At 43.9% G+C, this 17,725-nt stretch overlaps 2 protein-coding genes across 5 annotated transcripts in view; one reads left to right on the forward strand and one right to left on the reverse strand.

Annotated features, from left to right (window-relative positions):
- Positions 1–15,130, forward strand: LOC109903642 (polyhomeotic-like protein 1). 4 transcript variants are annotated; one of them, XM_031789348.1, is made up of 16 exons: positions 7–65; positions 1,145–1,263; positions 1,515–1,625; positions 3,856–3,933; positions 4,695–4,832; positions 5,077–5,241; positions 5,537–5,618; positions 5,708–6,732; positions 6,840–6,963; positions 7,241–7,416; positions 9,642–9,732; positions 9,845–9,932; positions 11,279–11,432; positions 12,635–12,845; positions 13,191–13,207; positions 13,241–15,130. In XM_031789348.1, coding segments are annotated over exons 1-16 (2,682 nt in total). In that variant the 5' UTR covers positions 7–64; the 3' UTR covers positions 13,343–15,130. The 4 variants fall into 4 exon arrangements, with proteins under 4 accessions (XP_031645209.1, XP_031645208.1, XP_020356068.1 ...); XM_020500479.2 differs by having other exon boundaries at positions 13,191–15,130; XM_031789347.1 differs by lacking the exon at positions 7–65 and adding an exon at positions 471–620 and having other exon boundaries at positions 13,191–15,130.
- LOC109903656 (tyrosine-protein kinase STYK1-like) overlaps positions 15,131–17,725 on the reverse strand; it is a 17,244-nt gene continuing 14,649 nt past the window's right edge. The window contains exon 10 of the mRNA XM_020500506.2: positions 15,131–17,668. Coding sequence (XP_020356095.1) covers positions 17,473–17,668 — 196 coding nt within the window. The 3' untranslated portion in view covers positions 15,131–17,472. The remainder of the gene's footprint in view (positions 17,669–17,725) is intronic.

A 17,725-nucleotide genomic window follows, 5' to 3' on the forward strand; every position in this document is an offset into this window, starting at 1 on the left:
TGACAGAGACCATTTTGAGTGACAGGTTTAGAGCTTGAAGCTTCGAAGGAAAGAAAGTGGCCAAAGTAAGTACATTGTTTAACCTCGTTTTAAAATAAAATAAAAATGTAATGGTAGCTTTACTTATAAACGTATCTAAGTTAACTAGAAGGTAAAACGGTTTCGGCTCATTTTACATACGTGAAACAAGGATTTCTGGAAAATGTTTGTATGGTCACACAATTGGGGTAATCAAATTCATTGTAGCGGATGCACAAGGCTGCTCGAATTATTATTTCATGATGCAGCTACAATGTAACAGGAAGCATCACATACATTGTCGCAATGAATGACATATTAACCGTGTAATATTAACCGTGTTCTATGGCAGGTAGATATTACGTTGTAATAACTATGTTGTTGTTACACATTTTGGCAGGCGACCTACGTGCGCCGTCATTCCATTGCGCCGGAAAACGACAAAACATCAGAAGGAGGCGTTGTCCTCCACCCAAATTTATGCAAACTGTCAACAACCCAATTGAATGTACTGTAATATCGTCGTGCAAAAGGAATTGTTGCATACTGCTACGCATTGAAGTCGAGATAGAAATATAGGTGGCAATACACCAACGTCCACGGTGAGCAAGAGATTTGCAGCATACGGTGCTCATGGGTTGCTAGCTAGTTACAGTAGCTAGCTTTTGTGCTAGCACTGTCTGCAACTAGTTACTGTAGCTAGCTAGTTAACTACTGTACTAGCTAGCAGCACTCAACTTGCTTTTAATTATAGTGAAACAAGTGAGCTGCATAACATGTGGACAGCTAGTTATCTTATAATGTTTTACCTTGCAAGCGACTAACAATGAATGTATTACTAGTTTAGGATGTATTGAATGTATGTTGCATGACAATCAAATGTTTGCAAGCAGTCACGTGAAGGAGTGAACGGAGGAATGGGCATTCTTGATGGATAGATACAATCTTGTCAACATGTAAATACAGATGTTAGTTACCCAGGCATGACAGATATATTCCACACCTTAAAGCTCCACAAAGCTGTAGTGTGAATAATATTTTACCTTCCACCAGTGACTGATAGCTAGGTCTTTTGACATTGTTTTCTTGGCAGCATTTGATTGAAAGCTTCTCTTCTTTTCCTCAGTGATGGAGACAGATGGGGACCAAAATCAGGGCTCTACCAATGGAACCACTCCATCAGGAGTGAACTCCCGCCCCTCTCCAATGAACTCCATGTCCCTGTACGAGAGACAGGCTGTGCAGGTCAGTACGTGTGGGTGTGCGTGTGCACAGGTGTGTATGCATATGAATGGGAATATTATGTATAGTCTATGCCTTTTTCTGACATGGCAATCACAAATTGTACTCATAGTCACACAGGATCATCTGTAATCCTTGCCTGTAGCGTAGTTGTCTCATTATCACTGTGCAAGCCATCGTATATCAACCTGCAGGTTATTGACAGTGCAATGTCATTACTCCCTCTCCCTGTTTTCTATCTTGTGCAACTGAAGGCCCTTCAGGCGCTGCAGAGGCAGCCCAACGCAGCGCAGTACTTCCAGCAGCTAATGCTGCAGCAACAGATCAACAGTGCCCAGCTACAAAACCTGGCTGCAGTACAACAGGTAAAGAACCATCTTTATGAACCACACCCACAGTTGAAGTCGAAAGTTTACATGCACTAGGTTGGAGTCATTAAAACTCTTTTTTCAACCACTCCACAAATGTCTTGTTAATAACAAACTATAATTTTGGCAAATCGATTAGGTATGACACAAGTAATTTTTCCAACAATTGTTTACAGTTTATTTCACTAATAATTTACTGTATCACAATTCCAATTCCATTTACATACACTAAGTTGACTGTGACTTTAAACAGCTTGGAAAATTCCAGAAAATTATGTCATTGCTTTAGAAGCTTCTGATAAGCTAATTGACATAATTTGAGTCACTTGGAGGTGTAGCTGTGGATGTATTTCAAGGCCTACTGTCACGTTCACTGTCTTCAAACTCCCTGTCATAGATGAGTCAAGGTGCAGCGTGCATGTAATTCCACATTTTTTTAATTAAGTGAAACCTTCACAAAAAAACAGGTAAACAGCAACCGAACGTGACGCAACCGTGGCGTACACAAACACACACAGAAAATAAATAATTACCCACAACATTAGGTGGGAAAAAGGCTGTCTAAGAATGATTCCCAATCAGAGACAACGATAGACAGCTGCCTCTGATTGGGAACCACACTCGGCCAAAAACAAAGAAATAGAAAACATAGAATGACCACTCAAATCACACCCTGACCTAACCAAATAGAGAAATAAAACGGCTCTCTAAGGTCAGGGCGTGACAGCCTACCTTCAAACTCAGTGCCTCTTTGCTTGACATCATGGGAAAATCAAAAGATATCAGCCAAGTCCTCAGAAAAAGAATTGTAGACCTCCACAAGTCTGGTTCATCCTTGAGAGCAATTTCCAAACGTCTGAAGGTACCACATTCATCTGTACAAACAATAGTGCGCAAGTATATAAACACCATGGGGCCACGCAGCCGTCATAACGCTCAGGAAGGAGAAGCGTTCTGTCTCATAGAGATGAATGTACTTTGGTGCGAAAAGTGCAAATCAATCCCAGAATAACAGCAAAAGACCTTGTGAAGATGCTGGAGGAAACGGGTACAAAAGTATCTATATCCACAGTGAAACAAGTCCTATATAGACGTAACCTGAAAGGCCGCTCAGCAAGGAAGAAGCCACTGCTCCAAAACCGCCATAAAAAAGCCAGACTACAGTTTGCAACTGCACATGGGGACAAAGATCGGACTTTGTGGAGAAATGTCCTCTGGTCTGATGAAACAAAAATATAACTGTTTGGCCATAATGACCATCGTTATGTTTGGAGGAAAAGGGGGGAGGCTTGTAAGCCGAAGAACACCATCCCAACCGTGAAGCATGGGGGTGGCAGCATCAAGTTGTGGGGGGGCTTTGCTGCAGGAGGGACTGGTGCACTTCACAAAATAGATGGCTTCATGAGGAAAGAAAATGATGTGGATATATTGAAGCAACATCTTAAGACATCAGTCAGGAAGTTAATTTAAAGCTTGGTCGCAAATGGGTCTTCCAAATGGACAATGATCCCAAGCATACTTCCAAAGTTGTGGCAAAATGGCCTAAGGACAACAAAGTCAAGGTATTGGAGTGGTCATCACAAAGCCCTGACCTCAATCCCATAGAAAATGTGTGGGCAGAATTGAAAAAGCATGTGCGAGCAAGGAGGCCTACAAACCTGACTCAGTTACACCAGCTCTCTCAGGAGGAATGGGCCAAAATTTACCCAACTTATTGTGGGAAGCTTGTGGGAGGCTACCTGAAACGTTTGACCCAAGTTAAACAATTTAAAGGCAATGCTACCAAATACTAATTGAGTGTATGTAAACTTCTGACCCACTGGGAATGTGATGAAAGAAATGAAAGCTGAAATAAATAATTATCTCTACTATTATTCTGACATTTCACATTCTTCAAATAAAGTTTTGATCCTAACTGGCCTAATTCTTCCTAGGATTAAATGTCAGGAATTGTGAAAAACTGAGTTTAAATGTATTTGGCTAAGGTGTATGTAAATTTCCAACTTCAACTGTACCAATAATGCATGCTCAGAATAGGGGACATTGGTGCTGTTTTGACATGGTCAGGTTACAGTTGGTTTGCTATTTTAAAAGGCAGAATGTTCAGGTTAGGGTGGCAGTACAATATGTTGAAACATCGTCATGAGGTTTGGTACATAGTCTGTTTTTTTCTGCTCTAAACTATGGCAACGGATTTTTACATTATTCCTTGTTGTCCCTGTTCTAGGCCACCTTTGCTGCAAGTCGCCAGTCCAGCCCTGCCACCAACAGCACCTCTCAGACCACCAGCACTACAGTCACATCTGTACGTTTACACATACATGCCTCTTTCAGAACTAGCACAGCACACAATCATTTTTCTTAGATTCTATTTAAACTTTATTTAACTAGGCAAGTCAGTTAAGAACAAATGATGATTTACAGTGACGGCCTACCCAAAGGCAGAAGGCCTCCTGCGGGGATGGGTGATTACAAATCAAAATATAGGACAAAACACATCCCAACAAGAGAGACAACACTACATAAAGAGAGACCGAAGACAACAACATAGCATGGTAGCAACACCACATGACAACAACATGGTAGAAACACATTATGGCAGCAAGCATAACATGGTACAAGCATTATTGGGCACGGTCAACAGCACAAGGGCAAGAAGATAGAGACAACAATACATCACTCGAAGCAGTCACAACTGTCAGTGAGAGTGTCCATGATGGAGTCTTTGAATGAAGAGATTGGGATAAAACTGTCCAGTTTGAGTGTTTGTTGCAGCTCGTTCCAGTCGCTAGCTGCAGGGAACTGAAAAGAGGAGTGACCCAGGGATGTGTGTGCTTTGTGGACATTTAACAGAATGTAACTGGCAGAATGGGTGTCATTGACACAAATACAGCTTCAAATAGGGAACTCCAGTGATATTTGTGTGAAACCATCATTTTCAGTTTGAACATCTGTGACATTTTATATATTTGAGTTACTGGCACTTCCATTGTTTAATTGTCTCCAGACTAGTCAATACAGTTTGCTTTGGTTGTTGTCAAATCCCCTTTTTTCTTTCCTCTTCAGGTGAACGTAACCACTTCTGGGGGAGGGGCCATAACCAGCACCCGCGCTATAGGCCCAGGCTCTTCCGGGACATCCACCATAAGCCAATCAGTGCTGCTGGGTGGGAGTGCAGCAGGACAGGGACAGATGTATCTGAGAGTGAGAACACATGCACCATTGCCTGATTCACACTATATGGCCGACCCGAACAAAACTTTGCTGGCTCAGATATTTTCAGCACAGTTCCAATTTCACTACAGTGGATTCATAACCAGGTCAGCACAGTACAGCTTAGCTTGGTGTGGTTCGGGCTTGGCTCAGGAGTGTGAGTATTGTATCTGCTTTTGTCATTTGTCTCCATGAAGGGACTGTTTGATTGACTGTCTCTTTTGTTGTACTGTAGGTGAACCGGTCTCTGAGGGCTCCCCTCTCCTCACAACTCATCTTTATGCCTGGTAGCACGGCAACCGCTGCCATGGCAACGGTCACCCAGCAGACACAGGCTCAGCAGCAGCAACAACAGGAAGTTACACCTACTTCCTCCAGCAACCAATCAGACAATGACCAGGTATGGATCAACTTTGTATTTGTGACAGAGAGCATTGGAATGAGTCCTGCTTTAGTGATGTAATCTAGAATAGCTTCTTCACAGATCTGTTGTTGCTGTCTTGCCAGTTCCTGTGGTCATTACAGCACAAACAGATCTGGGACCAGTAAAAATCTAGAATTTTTGTGCAGTAAAACTACAGTGTTATACTCTAAAATTGGTGAAACTCTTGCTTGTACTTCTCTTGCATCCCTCTCTCTGGCCTCTTCTTTCCATCAATCCTCATAAACTCATCTCTCCTTTCTCTCTGGGCCAGGTGCAGAACCTGGCTTTGCGATGTGTCGGCAGTCCCAAGGGGGTCGGGGTCAAGACTGAAACCCCAGAGAGGGGTGAAATAGGTGGGGAGTGAAATCGCAGCATACTTAGCTCTACATACTTAGCATACTTACTTACCTCTTAGTTATTCATTTCCCTAATTCTTTTCCAGCAACCTACTCCCTTATACAGTCATCTCACCAGCAGTTCAACCAGTCCACTCAGCAGTCTCCCACTAAACCAACCCAACTGCAACAGTCCCACATCAAGATCCCCACCTACATCCAGAGCTCCAACGCTAACCTCTCCTCTCTCAACCTCAAGACGGGCAACCACCACTCTAACACCCCCTCCTCACCCTCCACCTCTGTCCCACTCTCACAGCTCCTCCTTTCCGGACCCAACTTTGGCCGGGGCGGGGCTATCACCACGGTGAACTCGGCCGCCGCGGCGACGCACATTCTGGTGCCCACCTCCAGTGCACCCACTCAGTCCCACAGTTACCAGATGGGTGCTGCCACCATCAAGCCCAATGTTAGTACTCAAACGCTGGTGGTTCAGCCTCTGCAGAAAAGCACTATTAACGACAAGGGAGGCCATGGGAACGGTCCCATTCCAATCCAGCCCAAAACTCAACAGGGTCTCCGTATGCCACTGCAACTGCCCTCCCGCAACCCACCTCCCATCCTCCCCGCGCCCCCCGCCAACAACCAGACTAGTGCCGCCCAGCCTCCGCCGCACATCCCAGTCCAGATAGTAGGGGCCAGGCCAAGCTCCATAGGAAACCCCCAGGCTTTGGCCTTGGTCCAGGCCCGGAATGCCTGTTCCCAGGACGGAGCTACCCTTCTAAATAGCTCCAGCAGCGCCAGCCTCCTCACCATGGTGGCCTCCATCGCATCCAGAGAGAGAGGGGGTTTAGGCAAAGGGGTGGGTCTAAAGAGCCTTCAATCAGCCCAGGAAGCCCTCTCATTGGCACACGTTTCTCACGTGCAAGGACAAGCCAATCAGAGTCCTAGGCTGAATCAAAATCAAAATTGCACCTTGGCCACCAGCATCTCCTCTCAGTCCCAGGCCGCCATCTCTCCTCCCACCCTCTCCCGTTCCTCCCTCACTCTACCCCTGCCATTGGTTGAGGCGAGCAGTGCATCCCCTGTAGTGGCTGCCAATGGAGAGTCTGTGTGTCCTCAGCCTCCCCAGGTGAGTTGTTCCTTAATGATAGCACTGATGACACTATAAATTACTGATGTTTCTAAACTACGTAGTAGTTGTCGATTCCATTTGTGAAATAATGACATTCCTCAAAGGGTAAGTCGATGAAGAGGAAATCCGAGTCAGACGCAGCCAATGAGGAAGATGGTCCCCCCCCTCCCCACCTTGTTCCTATGAGTGAACACTCCCCTGCTCTCTCCTCCTCCGCCATGGAAGCAGGTAAGGAGTCAGCTACGAATGTGCCCACTTGTCTTAAATACTTTGCCTTTCTCATTCCTCTCTTTTACAACCACTGGAAGGATAAGAGTGCAGGGAGACCATTTTCCACCATAGCCCAGCCACCAACATGTCAAATTCCCTTTGATCCATACCTATACATGATTCCAAAAACCTCACATTTGCATAGATTTAGACACTGTGGCCAGTCAGCCTTGCTCAAATTGTTCAAAAATAAATGATAAAATCCTTTCTCTCCCCTCAACCGTCTTTTTTTAAGGCACTGGTCCACCTTCTCCCTCCCCCGTTCCCTCTCCTTCCCCTGCCCTCTCAGTGTCCCGTGTGGGGGGTGGCCAGGGGGAGAGAGCCCCCCCTCCACAGGCTGTGGTCAAACCCCACGTCCTCACCCACCTCATAGAGGGCTTCGTCATCCAGGAGGGAGCTGAACCCTTCCCTGTATGTACAGTTCACCTTAGAGTAGTTGTGGTTCTCATATACAATACAACATCCATTCAGACCCTTTGGGGATATACAGTGCATTCGGAAAGTATTCAGACCCGTTGACTTTTTCTAAAAGGTATACAATTTAAAAAATGCCCTCATTAATCTACACAGAATACCCCATAATGACAAAGCGGAAACAGGTTTTTAGATTTTTTTGCAAATGTATAAAAAATGAAAAACAGAAATACCTTATTTACATAAGTATTAACTATTATAAGACCCTTTGCTATGAGACTCGAAACTGAGCTCAGCTGCATCTTGTTTCCATTGGTCATCCTTGAGATGTTTCTACAACTTGATTGGAGTCCACCTGTGGTAAATTCAATTGATTGGACATGATTTGTAAAGGCACACACCTGTCTATATAAGGTCCCACAGTTGACAGTGCATGTCAGAGCAAAAAAACAAGCCATGAAGTCGAAGGAATTGTCTGTAGATCTCGGAGACAGGATTGTGTCGAGGCACAGATCTGGGGAAGGGTACCAAAACATTTCTGCAGCATTGAAGGTCCCTAAGAACACAGTGGACTCTTCCTAGAGCTTGCCACCCGGCCAAACTGAGCAATCGGGGGAGAAGGGCCTTGGTCAGGGAGGTGACCAAGAACCCGATGGTCACTCTGACAGAGCTCCAGAGTTCCTCTGTGGCGATGGGAGAACCTTCATCTAGAGTGGCCAGGCTGAAGCCACTCCTCAGTAAAAGGCACATGACAGCCCGCTTGGAGTTTGTCAAAAGGCACCTAAAGGACTCTGGTCTGATGAAACCAAGATTGAACTCTTTGGCCTGAATGCCAAGTGTCATGTCTAGAGGAAACCTAGCACCATCCCTACGGTAAAGCATGGTGGTGGTGGCAGCATCATGCTTTGGGGATATTTTTCAGCGGCAGGGACTGGGAAACTAGTCAGGGTCGAGGGAAAGATGAACAAAGCAAAGTACTGAGAGATGGTTGATGAAAACCTTCTCCAGAGCGTGCAGGACCTCAGACTGGGGAAATAGTTCACCTTTGAGAAGACTGGGAGAAACTCCCCAAATACAGGTTTGCCAAGCTTGTTGCGTCTTACCCAAGAGGACGAAAGGCTCTAATTGCTGCCAAAGGTGCTTCAACAAAGTAGTGAGTAAAGGGTCTGAATACTTATGTAAATGTAATATTTCCGTTTTTTTTATTTTTTAGAAATTTGCCTTTACTTTACTATTTATATTTTTGACAACTTTTACTTTTACTTCACTACATTCCTAAATCAAATAATGTACTTTTTACTCCATTCATTTCACCTGACACCCAAAAGTACTCATTACATTTTGAATGCGTAGCAAGACAGGAAAATGGTCCAATTCACCCACTTTGTCACGACTCCCACTGAAGGTGGCTCCCCTGTCTGTTCGGGCGGCACTCGGCGGTCATCGTCGCCGGTCTACTAGCCGCCACTGATCCCTTTTTCCTTTTCTGTTCGTTTGGTCTTATTGGTTGCACTCGTCTCTTATTTTGTTTCTTGATGTATGTCTATTTAAGCCTGATAGGCCCGCCTATGTTTGTGCAGGATTGTTCCTCTGTCGGTTTGTGGGATGTGCATTTGTATTTTATTTTCTCCGGACTGTTTTGGCGTGACCGGAATAAAATATGATTGTCCGAACCCTCTGCTCTCGGCGCCTGACTCCAAACCCACTACTCCTAGAAGACGTGACACACTTATCAAGACAACACATGGTCTTCCCTTTTGCCTCTGATCTGGCGGGCTCACTTAACACAAATGCATCTTTTGTAAATAATGTCTGAGTGTTGGAGTGTGCCCCTGGCTATACATACATTTATAAAACAAGAACATAGAGCCACCTGCTTTACTTAATAGAAGGAATAGGAAATGATTTATACTTTTACTTTTGATACTTAAGTATATTTTAGCAATTACATTTACTTTTGATACTTAAGTATATTTATAACCAAATATGACAATTGGGTACTTTTTCCACCACTCGTGTAGATTGACGAGGAAATAACGTTTTAATCCATTTTAGAATAAGGCTGTAATGTAACAAAATGTCGAAAAATTCAAGGGGTCTGAATACTTTCTGTATGCGCCGTACAACATCTGATGTAAATAATGACATGTACTGTAGATCAATAATTCCCTAGTCAGTAATGTTGTACACAACACATTTTGTTCCTGTATATTGATTGACAGGTGAGTGGGCCAGTGAAAGAGCCAGCTGGAGAAGATTTGGCAATGGACAATCCAGACGCCAGTCAGCCTGAGACTGTGAATACAGCTACAGGTTAGGCTCAGACCATAGTCCAAGTCATGTTTCCATTAAAGAAAGTGGTTTGACTACGAACTATAATTCATATAGTTCTTTAAACCCCTCTTTTCCTGTTCTCTCTGCCCAGTGCTGAAGTGTGAGTACTGCAAAAGCTTCGCCCCAGCCAGACAGTTTAGAGGGACCAAGCGCTTCTGCTCCTTGACCTGTTCCAAGAGGTACAGTCATAATATAGTACAAAGTCACTGCAGTGTTCTGTGTCTACTATACTGAAGAAAAAAAATATACGCAACATGTAATGTGTTGTTCCCATGTTTCATGAGCTGAAATAAAAGATCTCAGAAATGTTCCATACTCACAAAAAGCTTATTTCTCTCAAATTTTGCGCACAAATTTGTTTACATCCCTGTTAGTGAGCATTTCTCCTTTGCCAAGATAAATCCATCTACCTGACAAGATGCTGATTAAACAGCATGATCATTACGCAGGTGCATCTTGTGCTGTGAACAATTAAAAGCCACCCTTTAATGTGGAGTTTTGTCACACACCACAATGCTACAGATGTCAAAATGTTGAGGGAGCTGCGTAATTGGCATGCAGACTGCAGGAATGTCCACCAGAGCTGTTGCCAGAGAATTGAATCTTCATTTCTTTACCATAAGCCGCCTCCAACGTCGTTTTAGAGAATTTGACAATACCTCCAACCGGCCTCACAACCGAAGACCACGTGTAACGAAGCCAGCCCAGGACCTCCACATCCGTCTTCTTCACCCGCGGGATCATCTTAGACAGATGATGAAACTGAGGAGTATTTCTGTCTGTAATAATACCCTTTTGTGGGGGAAAACTTGTTCTGATTGGCTGGGCCTGGCTCCCAAGTGGGTGGGCCTTTGTCCTCCTCCCAGACCCACCCATGGCTGCGCCCCTGCCCAGTCATGTGAAATCCATAGATTAGGGCCTAATGAATGTATTTCAATTGACTGATTTCCTTATATGAATTGTAACTCAGTAAAATTGTTGCATGTTGTGTTTATATTGTTGTTCAGTATATATGGCAGTATACATTGAGTGTACAAAACATTAGGAACACTTTCCTATTAATGAGCTCAGAACAGTCTCAATTCGCCAGGGCATGGACTCTACAAGGTGTCGAAAGTGTCCCACAGGGACACTGGCCCGTGTTCACTCCAATGCTTCCCACAGTTGTGTCAAGTTGTCTGGATGTCCTTTGGTTGGTGGACCATTCTTGATACACACGGGAAACTGTTGAGCGTGAGAAACCCAGCAGCGTTGCAGTTCGTTACACACTCAAACCGGTGCGCCTGGCAGCTACTACCATACCCTGTTCAAAGGCACTTCAATCTTTTGTCTTGCCAATTCACCTTCTGAATGGCACACATACACAATTCATGTCTCACTTGTCTCAAGGCTTCAAAAGCATTCGATAAGGGATCATAGCTTTCACCTGGATTCACCTGGTCAGTCTGTGTCATGGAAAGAGCAGGTGTTCTTAATGTTTTGTACACTCAGTGCATGCCTGCTATATGTCTCCCTGTTGCTCCAGGTATAACGTGAGCTGCAGCCAGCACTTCCGCCTGCGACAGGGGCTTCACCTCACCCACTCTGACGAGGACGGAGTCCTGAGGAGGAGGGTTCCCCACAGGACCAGCTCCGAGATCGCCAGTGCCAAAATAGCCGGGAGACCCTTACCAGTCAAGGTAATGGTCCGTTCATCATTGATAGTTGTACACTTGTTTTTGAGCTGGCATGGATGACTGAAGAGCAATATTCCTTCAAAACAAATTCCGGGACTGAGCCAATTTCAGGTCTGCTGAGCGCAGAACGTTGTGAACATTCTGTGCATTTTCCTGCTCGCGTTTACTGTGAGCACTGAGGCTGTATCCGCTTTAAGTTAGTTTTAACAGTGGCCATGTAGTTTACAATGGACAAAATGCATCCCATAACATTTTAACATGGCAATAGCTGTTCTATCATTCAGCCTATAGTAGCAGACAATGTGTAGTGTTCAATGTAGGCCTTCAATCCATGAGACTTGCAAGGCTTGACATTAACCTGTTTATCCACTTGTCCTTGAGACAAGAACGTGACTGAAAATGCTGTTGTGGTGTTTGATGTAAAACCACTTTACAAAATAAAATGCATTATTATTATCATACCATTATTAGAGAGAATCAGACAAATGACTACCCTCTGCTACTTAGCTTATTCAAGCCTGTCTCAAAATACAACACTGCCCCTTTAATACAAAACAAATGCTCTTTACCTGACTTGCTTTTAAAAAATGTGTAGAAATGTACATGTTTTGTGCCCTTGTAGGAAGCAGTCCCCTATTGCTGACTACAAATTATCTATAACTGGGCTATCAACTCACTAACTAGCAAAGGATATAAACATGCATGGCTACATGCAGCTTCCGCTTTGATCTCAAAACAAGCTCATCTACTCACGACCTTCTCATGCTGTAAACACGATCCAGTTCAAAGTAAATGGCACAGGTCCATATATGGCAATGGTCTATTTGCATATAGGCCTACTGCAGCTCTGATTGTTTATGCCTCACCTCTCTGTGCACAGTACGGCCTGAGTAGTGCGTGTCAATGCAATAGACTCCTACCTCAGATGCGTTATGCCCACAACAAAATATATTGCGTAGTTGGTTTTGTTTCGGTATGTTTTATTGAAAGTGACTAATATTGCATTGATTCGATCACAGTTGCCACAGTAAAGAGAAACATTGATAGTGTTAACAGAGAAAACTCTAGTACGGTGATCACTTTCTGAGTCAAGATCTACCACTCAAATTTTAGTTTAGGGAGAACAGTGCTGAAGAGACATGGCCATTCAGTGACTACCTTGTTGCACATACACCTCTCATACAGTACTGGTTCATTGTCTACAGTGCCGCTCCGAGTCCAGCCGTTCGGACGACATCTCCAGTTGCGAGGAGGAAGAGGACGAACCCATGTCCTTCTCCCCGGCCTCCTCCTCTTCCTGTCATCAGCCTCCCCCCACACTCCAATTGGAGGGCTCACCGGCGCCCCACTTCCTGCCCGGCAGCCCTGCCCAGTGGAGTGTGGAGGAAGTGTCTCAGTTCATATCATCTCTGCAAGGTCGGTACCACAGATGAGCTATATACTGTAGACGCCATTGGTTGATACAGTTCAGAAGGACATGTGTTGTCATGCAACAACACAAAAAATTCTACTCTCTTTGTGACTTTTGAAATCTTTAAAACAGTTATCGTACTTGTTTTTTTGTGTTTTTTTAATCCCAGTATTATTCTATGATAATACGATTGCTATTGTATTTTCACCATTGTAAATGCAATTCATGTTATTGTCTTGCTTACCATCTCCCCCTCTCTCTCTCTCTCTCTCTCTCTCTCTCTCTCTCGCCCTCTCTTACTCCCAACTTCCCTCTTTCTCTCCATCTCTCCTCCTTTTCTCCTCTCGCAGACTGTGAGGAGCTGGCGGCCCATTTCCTGTCCCAGGAGATTGATGGACAGGCCCTGCTGCTGCTCAGAGAGGAGCATCTCATGTCCACCATGAACATCAAGCTCGGTCCCGCCCTCAAGATCTGTGCCCACATCAACAACCTGAAAGACTGAGAGGAAGGATGAAAGGAGCAAAGGAGGGATTCTGAAATACTACCCCAAAATAAAAGGAGAGAAAGAAGGGCTGGAGAGAGAGAGAGAAGAGGTGACAATATGGCCATTGAAAGACTTTTTAGCTGTGTTAAGTGGGGTCCCCGTTGATTTTATTATACACCATATGTACAAAAGTATGTGGACATCACTTCAAATTAGTTGATTTGGCTATTTCAGCCACACCCATTGCTGACAGGTGTATAAAATCGAGTACACAGCCATGCAATCTCCATAGCCTAACATTGTCAGTAGAATGGCCTTACTGAAGAGCTCAGTGACTTTCAACATGGCACCGTCATAGGATGCCACCTTTCCAACAAGTCAGTTTGTCAAATTTCTGCCCTGCTAGAGCTGCCCATGTTTCAGCATGACAATGCCCCCTTGCACAAAGCAAGGTCCACACAGAAATGGTTTGTCGAGATCGGTGTGGAAGAACTTGACTAGCCTGCAAATAGCTCTGACCTCAACCCCATCGAAAACCTTTGGGATGAATTGGGACGCCCACTGCAAGCCAGGCCTAATCGCCCAAACGTCAGTGCCCGACCTCACTAATGCTCTTGTAGCTGAATGGAAGCAAGTCCCTGCAGCAATTTTCCAACATCTAGTGGAAATTCTTCCCTGAAGAGTTGAAGTTGTTATAGCAGCAAAAGGGGGGACCAACTCCATATTAATGCCATTGATTTTGGAATGAGATGTTCGACGAGCAGGTGTCCACATACTTTTGTCTGTGTAGTGTATTTAGTCAAAACAAACAAGACCTGGACCTTCAATGTAGAGTATTATGTTACATTATGTGAGTGAGTCAGCAAACCCTATATATGTGTGCAATGTTTGCCTATATATTTAAATATACCTTTGTTGGCTGGACTGCCTTTGTTTACGCTGTAGAGAATCATTGCGTTATCTCTCTGTGGAAATTGTGGCCTTTTTAAGTAGTTTCGACGAGCGAAAATAGAACTAGAACGGAGTCTTCCGTAAAAAAAAAAAAAAAACGTGTTTCATATCATTCCTTATTTTTTACGAGCAGTTATGTATGGTAAGGTCATGTAAACCAATGGACCATTGCCTTTACCAACCATTACTGGGGAGTAGCAAATATATTGGCCTAAGGATCCTTGACAAATAGAGGGTGACATTTTCTGTCCACTGAAATGAGAAAAAAATGTTACAATTGGTGCACAGGATTTATATATTTTTTTTAAACCTTCCTTTTTACAATGTACGTGAGGTGGCAGCAATAATCTATGAGGATCTGAAGTACTGGTACACCTGATCCAAGTTATACCGTCCCATTGGCTACTGTAGTTTTCCAAACGTGTTTCAGATTATATGCCCTCCTGTCTATTTGAAATGTTTGTGTTTTTTGTCAAATCTTTGCAGTTTTACACACAGCATGAGCTATTTACAGTAGTGGACAGAACATGTCACCAAGGTCGTGTTCATTAAGGCATCAAACGGACGAAAACTGACTGAAACAGGGAGGGACTACCTGGACTTGTCCAATAAGAAACACACATTTTCTCGATGCATGCCCTAATGAACATGACCCTGGATTGTGGTCTTCCTCATAGCTTTCCTCATAACTTCTACCTATCCAAGGCTTTTGTTACAGAAGCAGTGACTGTGGCTATTATGAATAATCAATCATCTTATGATTAGGTGCTCTGCTAATTGTGTGTTTACGTTTTTAGCTTGGAGAAGGCGAGGTCAATTATCATGCAAAAAAATAAACAAACTACTAGGACAAAATGGAGGAGTGGTCGTGCTTTTATTTTGAATCCGATTTGATGAGTGTTGTGTAGACTGAACGTTTATTGGGTGTAATAGCTAGTTGTGCTCTTTACTTTACAGTCCTTTGACTGGTTAAGACTTATGAGTGTTTTTTTTAAGGCATATTTGTTAGGCAGGGATCCCAGCTCAAATAAAGATCACTTTTCTTTGTTGAACAACAGATCCCTTAAAGGGAAATATCAAATGATGTATGATATACATGTATGGTGCATTTTTCATCATCATGATGATGTGGCCGGGTGACAATTTGCTTCTTAAAAGTCCAATACTGCATCTTGGAAACTGCTGACATGCAGAACATTTCTATTTGATGGCACTGTGGTTGTTTACAGGGTTAAAGTGCGAGTGACCATAGTTTGCATGTACAGTAGAAATATAGAGCTAGCGTAGGATAGAGACCCAGGTAGGGCCTTGGAAGTCACTGGCATTAGCACCTGCAGTGAATCAGGGAATCTTAATTTTGTTGTCCTTCGGAGCCACACAGATATTCAGTGGGACAGTGGACAAATATAGAAATATACATATATTATTCTTTAAATACACAATATAAGTATGTACAGTGCCTTCGGAAAGTATTCGGACCCCTTGACTTTTTTCTATATTTTGTTAGGTTACAAAGAGCCTTGTTCGAAAAATTTATGAAAAAGTTTTTTCCCCCTCATCAATCTACACACAATACCCCTTAATGACAAAGCAATAACAGTTTGTTAGATATTTTTTGCAGATTCATAAAAATTTTAAAAACGGAAATAAAACATTTACATACGTTTTCAGACCCTTTACTCAGTACTTTGTTGAAGCACCTTTGGCAGCGCCTACAGCCTCGAGTCTTCTAGTGTATGATGATACAAGCTTGTTGGCACACCTGTATTTGGGGAGTTTCTCCCATTCTTCTCTGCAGATCCTCTCAAGCTATTTCAGGTTGGATGGGGAGCGTCGCTGCACAGATATTTTCAGGTCTCTCCAGAGATGCTCGATCAAGTTCAAGTCTGGGCTCTGGCTGGGCCACTCAAGGACATTCAGAGATTTGTCCCAAAGCCACTCCTGCGTTGGCCTGGCTGTGTGCTTAGGGTCGTGGTCCTGTTGGAAGGTGATCCTTCGCTCCAGTCTGAGGTCCTAAGCGCTCTTGAGCAGGTTTTCAGTACTTTGCTCCGTTCATCTTTGCCTCGATCATGACTAGTCTCTCAGTCCCTGCCGCTGAAAAGCATCCCCACAGCATGATGCTGCCACCACCATGCTTCACCGTAGGGATGGTGACAGGTTTCTTCTAGATGTGACGCTTGGCATTCAGGCCAAAGAGTTCAATCTTGGTTTCATCAGACCAGATAATCTTGTCTCACACGGTACGAGAGTCTTTAAGTGACCTTTGTCACACTCCAAGCGGGCTGTCATATGTGCCTTCTACTGAGGAGTGGCTTCATAAAGGCCTGATTGGTGGAGTGCTGCAAAGACGGTTTTCCATCTGGAAGGTTCTCCCATCTCCACAGAGGAACTCTAGAGCTCTGTCAGAGTGACCATCGGGTTCTTGGTTACCTCCCTGACGAAGACCCTTCTCCCCCGATTGCTCAGTTTGGCTGGGCGGCCAGCTCTAGGAAGAGTCTTGGTGGTTCCAAACTTCTTCCATTTAAGAATGATGGAAGCCACTGTGTTCTTGGGGACCTTCAATGCTGCAGAAATGTTTTGGTACCCTTCCCCAGATCTGTGCCTCGACCCAATCCTGTCTCGGAGCTCTACGGACAATTCCTTCGAACCTCATGGCTTGGTTTTTGCTCTGACATTCACTGTCAACTGTGGGACCTTATATAAACCGGTGTGTGCCTTTCCAAATCATGTCCAATCAATTGAATTTACCACAGGTGGACTCCAATGAAGTTGTAGAAACAGCTCAAGGATGATCATTTTGAGTCTCATACCAAAGGGTTTGAATACTTATGTAAATAATGTATTTCTGTTTTTTGCAAAAATTATTAAAAACCTGTTTTCTCTTTGTCATTATGGGGTATTATGCGTAGATTGCTGAGGATTTTTTTTTTTTTAATGCATTTTAGAATACGGCTGTAACGTAACAAAATGTGGAAAAAGTCAAGGGGTCTGAATACATTCTGAATGCTGTATGTGTTAATACCTGAGTGTTTCATCAGTCTCTTACGTTGTATTGAGCATAGTAAGGGACCTAAAGATAAACTAGTCGTGCTGTTTTGACATTTAAAACGCTCTCCCAACAGTCTTCATGATAATGTGAGAAAAGCAACACTGAACGTAATGTAGACCTTGATTTAAACGACCATCGCAGGAGCCAATCAGAGAACAACGTAATTGTAGGCCTCTCCATATCCCGCCTCCCGCAGGTACTTCTCAATGTCCAGTGGTTCAGGCACTCGAAGAACTGTCCTATTGTTGGCACTCTTCTCTCCTGATTGGAGCTTCTGGATCACCTCAGCCAATGTAGGGCGCTCATGTGGAGCGAACTGGCCGCAGGACTTGATTATGGAATACCTGAAAAAAGGTACAGTAGTTTTTGTAACCAATGTAACTTGTTTTGTGGTAATCATT

Source organism: Oncorhynchus kisutch, linkage group LG14 (assembly GCF_002021735.2).
Source record: "Oncorhynchus kisutch isolate 150728-3 linkage group LG14, Okis_V2, whole genome shotgun sequence".
Taxonomy (NCBI): Eukaryota; Metazoa; Chordata; class Actinopteri; order Salmoniformes; family Salmonidae; genus Oncorhynchus; species Oncorhynchus kisutch.

Excerpts from the sequence above, each read along its gene's own strand:
- LOC109903642 (XM_031789349.1), top strand. The coding sequence starts at position 1,332 with ATGCCTTTTTCTGACATGGCAATCACAAATTGTACTCATAGTCACACA. Across the intron at positions 3,934-4,694 it reads CCAGCACTACAGTCACATCT|GTGAACGTAACCACTTCTGG; the intron begins GTACGTTTACAC and ends TTTCCTCTTCAG. Across the intron at positions 9,933-11,278 it reads TCCTTGACCTGTTCCAAGAG|GTATAACGTGAGCTGCAGCC; the intron begins GTACAGTCATAA and ends CTGTTGCTCCAG.